The 5,787-nt window shown below is 33.4% G+C and overlaps 1 protein-coding gene across 5 annotated transcripts in view; it reads right to left on the bottom strand.

Moving 5' to 3' along the window:
- Window positions 1-5,787, bottom strand: part of LOC144841347 (folliculin-like) — a 50,504-nt gene that overhangs the window by 29,499 nt on the left and 15,218 nt on the right. For 4 of the 5 annotated variants that reach the window (XR_013612014.1, XR_013612015.1, XM_078697658.1 and 1 more), the window contains exons 2-3: window positions 1,241-1,466; window positions 287-433 (exon numbers count right to left, since the gene is read on the bottom strand). Coding sequence is in view for 3 of the 5 variants with exons in the window: in XM_078697658.1 (XP_078553784.1) it covers window positions 287-433; window positions 1,241-1,466 (373 nt within the window). In the remaining 2 variants the exon portion in view is untranslated. Of the gene's footprint in view, window positions 1-286; window positions 434-1,240; window positions 1,467-2,909; window positions 3,024-5,787 lie in introns of those variants that run through there. The other variant, XM_078697659.1, reaches the window with a different exon arrangement.

Genomic DNA, 5,787 nt, shown 5'->3' with positions numbered 1-5,787 from the left:
TGGAGACCTTCACAGAAAAAGTATGGTGACGTCACATAGAAAGTATGGAGACTTTACAGAAAAAGTATGGAGACCTCACAGAAAAAGTACTGGAGACCTCACAGAAAAAGTATGGAGACCTCACAGAAAAGGTATGGTGATCTCACAAAAAAAGTATGGAGACCTCACAGAAAACGTATGGAGACCTCACAGAAAAAGTAAGGAGACCTCACAGAAAAAGTATGGAGACCTCACAGAAAAAGCATGGAGACCTCACAGAAAAAGTATGGAGACCTCACAAGCTTACCTCGCAACTAAGACTCCTGACACATGCATTACGTACAATACTGAATAGTTGTGGTTGGTCTGGATATTGCATGCTGACATAGCTAATATGAGCCTCGTGGTCACTACTGACAAACCCAGGCTGACCAGGTTGAAATGACCGACATGCCTATATACAAAGACAAAAAAACATAACTAGATTTAATTCGTCACTATGACAAATTATAGGTTATATGCATTGATTTAAATAAAGATAATTGATTTTTAAAAGATATATTGACTGATTGATTTTCTCAGAATCTTTAATTATTTATAATATATGATAGGATCTTGCTAATGCAAATACAATAGCCGGTATCACAATCCGATCAAAGATCCCTCTGCGTAATGTCATAAACCACATTTGTTACAAAATTTATTTAGCTAGATGAAACTGATATCAAGATAATTGATGGACAAAATAGTGCTAAGGAAAGAATAAATAAAGAAATAAATAAAGATTCTGACAGAATCAAGAGGTTATATGCATGATAATGCATATAAGTTAACCTAATAATAGTAGGATACTACACCTAATTACTGGTAATTGAGATTTTAAAAAGATAATTTATTTGTGGTTTTTAATTTTGAGCAGTGGTTCAAGTTTAAGTAATCTTTATTATGTTGACAACAACTGGTATAACAACAAATTTGGTTGCTGGTTATAATAGACAGAGAAACGGATGAATAAAAAAACAGTGAAGATATTTTTAAAATTTTTGTAATGGCTAATATGGGGATGTGAACACAAATTTTGAATGGGCAATTTATACAGATAATCTACATATCTGCTGACCTCTTACATAATTTGTGACCCCAAGGAGCATAGAAACTTTCGCAATAATATGTATAATATGTAGTATGTATATTTCCACAGAATGTTGCCAAAAATAAAATACCAATTTTTCTATATAATTATATTTTAGCATTTATTTACCTCACAAAGTTCTGTCTTGGGGTTGTTGGCAATTCCAGGCTGTGATGATGCAGATCCTGTACTGGAAGATCTACTTCGTTTCTTTGGATAGTAAGAGTTCTTCTTTACTTTACCATCCAGTACATCTTGAGGATCGGCCGCATGAAATGCTTGTGTGCAGAAGAGTATGCTAGGCCCATGAAGCTCACAGAAGTGGCATAACGCCATCACAGCATTCATCTTGTACCTAAACAGATTGAGAACATTGAAATTAATGATTTAAAAGTATTTTTACCATTGATTTGATTGGTTTATTTTTAATCATTCAATAACATGGTTCAATAATTAAAAATAATAATGATACTAATCATAATTGTTAAAGAAATGTATGTACCACACAATAGGGCAAAAACATGTTCTGCTTCACAACCTATTGAACTGCTGAACACAAAAGCTTTGGTTTTATCAAATAATAATGAAAAATACTTTGCGCAGTTTGAAATTTCTGCACGATTTGAATTGAGTATTTTTATTCACAAGGATTTCCTTGCACAATTTCAATTTAACATTTGCATAATAGACCATCCATATTTATTATATAGACTTCCTAAAACTTGTTTTAACATTTACAGTCCTTTTAGGTTACATATTTGAAATATGCAGTGTATGTGGGGTATTTTATGTGGGCCACAAGCCAGCCAGCCAGGCCCCAGCCAAGAGGAGGCAGAAGATCACCTAGGCCCCTACTGCAACCTCCTACACAGAGAGTTAAATAACAATAGACATACTGTATACTGTACTTGTCAATTAATGCAAATGATCAATAAGTAGCCTCATTGTCTTACATAACGCTGTTTGTTTTAACTAATCTATACGATAGGCCTACTATATCACTTTTATACATTTATTATTATATTATCATAACAAATGAGCTGTATCCACTTGTATTGTAAGTTAAGGAAAGATTCGTAATTTTGGCTTTGGTAACTAATTTTAAAATCATATTAAATTAACATTTTCGAAACTTTAAATCAGTGGTAATCTTTTTAGAGAATTTTAAAAAAAGGAATTATTTTTTTTAATGATCTTCAAAAAGCACATTACACCATTAAAACCTGTATTTGTAAAATAAAAATCAAAACACAAATTTAATTATATTACTGTATACAATAGGATAAACATTATAATGTATACAACATTTATTTAGCGATCGATATCAAACACAACCCATATGATTAAAACAGCGTACTAGCGGCGGCTTCATACCAAAATAAAATCGTGGGCGACTTTTCAATGGGGCGACTATACAATGGGGCGACTTTGCGTTGAGGCGACTTTGCGTTGGGGCAACTTTGCGATGGGGCGACTTTTCGTTGGCGCGACTGTGTCTGCGTGACTTTGTTTTGGGGCGACTTTGCGATGGGGCGAATTTGTATTGGGCGACATTGTATGGGACGACTTTGCGATAGGGCGACTTGACTGGATCCCATAATTATAGTGACTGCACTACAGTACTCATCCTGAACTGAATCTAGGCCTACCTAGTATAGGCCCACCTAGTATAGGCCCAGTCTTACTTATTTATAGTTAGACTAATTTATTAATAAAACTATCCTACTGCTCTGGTCGGGTATTTTCTCGCTTTATTTATTTTCCGTAATTATAACTTGTATGTTAAATAAATAATTACCTTATTTGAATGACTAATAAAGAGGCAATGACATTGACAGCATTAGAAATGATACTTTTTGTATTGACTCACGGTCAGATGATTTCAGATTTCAGTATTGTTTTGGTGGTTAACTTATGGAATATTAGCGGTCTGAAACGACACATGTGTTATATACAAAGTTTAAGAGAAAGTCAGGGGATGGTTGGGAGGTATATTCAGAGCGTCATTTCGACGATCGAGCATTCTCTACTTCTACGGAGCGCCAATTATGCCTTTATTTACTTCCTAATTAGAAATAGTACTACGGTAACTGCTCCAGTGGACCAAATTTAGCACCGGTGGAGCACAGTGATATAAAATAGAAATAAGTCACTGAATTTTAATATCTTTTCGTATGTTAATACACTGTGCTCAAGTGGACCCAATTTGGAGCCAGTGGAGCACAGTGATATAAAATAGAAATAAGTCACTGAATTTTAATATCATTTCGTATGTTAATACACTGTGCTCAAGTGGACCCAATTTGGAGCCAGGGGAGCACAGTGATATAAAATAGAAATAAGTCACTGAATGTTAATATATTTTCGTATGTTAATACACTGTGCTCAAGTGGACCTAATTTGGCGCCAGTGGAGCACAGTGATATAAAATGGAAATAAGTCACTGAATTTTAATATCTTTTCGTATTTAATACACTGTGCTCAAGTGGACCCAATTTGGAGCCAGGGGCGCACAGTGATATAAAATAGAAATAAGTCACTGAATGTTAATATCTTTTCGTATGTTAATACACTGTGCTCAAGTGGACCCAATTTGGAGCCAGGGGAGCACAAGAGTGATATAAAATAGAAAAAAGTCACTAAATTATAATATATTTTCGTATGTTAATACACTGTGCTCAAGTGGACCCAATTTGGCGCCAATGGAGCACAGGGAAATAGTCACATACAAAAACTTCTAGAAAAAATATTTATCGAATTCAAAAATATTTCAAACTTGGTATGGCTTGAAACTATTTTTCATACAAAAACATCGTAAAGCAAAAGAAAAAATAGTTTCAAGCCATATCAGTGATTTTAGTAATTTCGTTCGTTTAAAATGTATATTTATGATAGAACATAGAATTCCAACACATTTTTTAAACTTTAAATTTTGATCATCATAAAATAATTGTCCTACACATTTGAAATTTGGTAGTATACGTTCAATAGGTTACTACACGTTCAATATGTTACTACATAATTCATATTTTCAACATATGTCTTTTTTTTAATCGCTAAAGTTTAAAAAAATATGTTGGAATTGTATGTTCTTTCATAAGTATTTATCTTAGACAAACGCAAGTTATTAAAATCACTGATGTGGCTTGGAACTAATTTTTCTTTTGCTTTACGGATGGAGTAACCGATATTGAACATATATACCAAGTTTGAAATATTTTTAAATTCCAGAAGTATTTTTTCTCGATGTTTTTGTATGTGACTATTTCCCTGTGCTCCCATTGGTGCCAAATTGGGTCCACTTGAGCACAGTGTATTAACATACGAAAAGATATTATAATTTAGTGACTTTTTTCTATTTTATATCACTGTGCTCCCCTGGCGCCAAATTGGGTCCACTTGAGCACAGTGTATTAACATACGAAAAGATATTATAATTTAGTGACTTTTTTCCATTTTATATCACTGTGCTCCCATTGGTGCCAAATTGGGTCCACTTGAGCACAGTGTATTAACATACGAAAAGATATTATAATTTAGTGACTTTTTTCTATTTTATATCACTGTGCTCCCCTGACGCCAAATTGGGTCCACTTGAGCACAGTGTATTAACATACGAAAAGATGTTAAAATTCAGTGACTTATTTCTATTTTATATCACTCTTGTGCTCCCCTGGCTCCAAATTGGGTCCACTTGAGCACAGTGTATTAACATACGAAAAGATATTAAAATTCAGTGACTTATTTCTATTTTATATCACTGTGCTCCACTGGCTCCAAATTGGGTCCACAAGAGCACAGTGTATTAACATACGAAAAGATATTAAAATTCAGTGACTTATTTCTATTTTATATCACTGTGCTCCACTGGCTCCAAATTGGGTTCACTTGAGCACAGTGTATTAACATACGACGAAAAGATATTAACATTCAGTGATTTCTATTTTATATCACTGTACTCTCCTGGCTCCAAATTGGGTCCACTTGAGCACAGTGTATTAACATACGAAAAGATATTAAAATTCAGTGACTTATTTCTATTTTATATTACTGTGCTCCCCTGGCTCCAAATTGGGTCCACTTGAGAACAGTGTTATTAACATACGAAAAGATATTAAAGGCCAGGTGCGGGCAAAAAATTTCTATTGATCATACATTCCAATAATTATCGATCTATAGTTTCCCCTATGTTTCATAATTTTTGGGATTTTATTTGTGTTACACGAGCTTGTTGAAAATAAGCACTTTCTTATCAGTGGGGGGATAGTTCAAATTACATAGTAAAATCTCTATTCTTTTGTACACCAATTTTGTAAATAGAGAGACATTTTAAAAAGCTATGAAAAATAAACGGTGTGGTAAAAAATGTTATCAGATAACTAAATATAGGTAATATAACTTGAATATTACATTTCTGGTATTTTTATTCAACTTCAGCTTTTTATTTTCACGCTGTAGCAAAAATTATCCACCGTATATCCACCATCTTTTTTCACCTTCTAGGGAGTCACCAGACATGTTATTACATTAGGTTAACTACCTAACTACTGAAAAAAGGTCTTCCTGGTTTTTATGGAAGAATTTTGCCAAATTTTGTATTTGGCCATATTAAGGGAAATTCATGTTTTATCGTCTTGATTTCTGTTACAAATATTTGATTTATGTACAATTAACCA

The sequence above is a fragment of the Antedon bifida genome, chromosome 4 (genome assembly GCF_963402885.1).
Source record: "Antedon bifida chromosome 4, ecAntBifi1.1, whole genome shotgun sequence".
NCBI classification, from domain to species: domain Eukaryota; kingdom Metazoa; phylum Echinodermata; class Crinoidea; order Comatulida; family Antedonidae; genus Antedon; species Antedon bifida.
The sequence above is the reverse complement of the archived record's forward strand: the minus strand, read 5'-3'. Positions and strand labels throughout refer to the sequence as shown.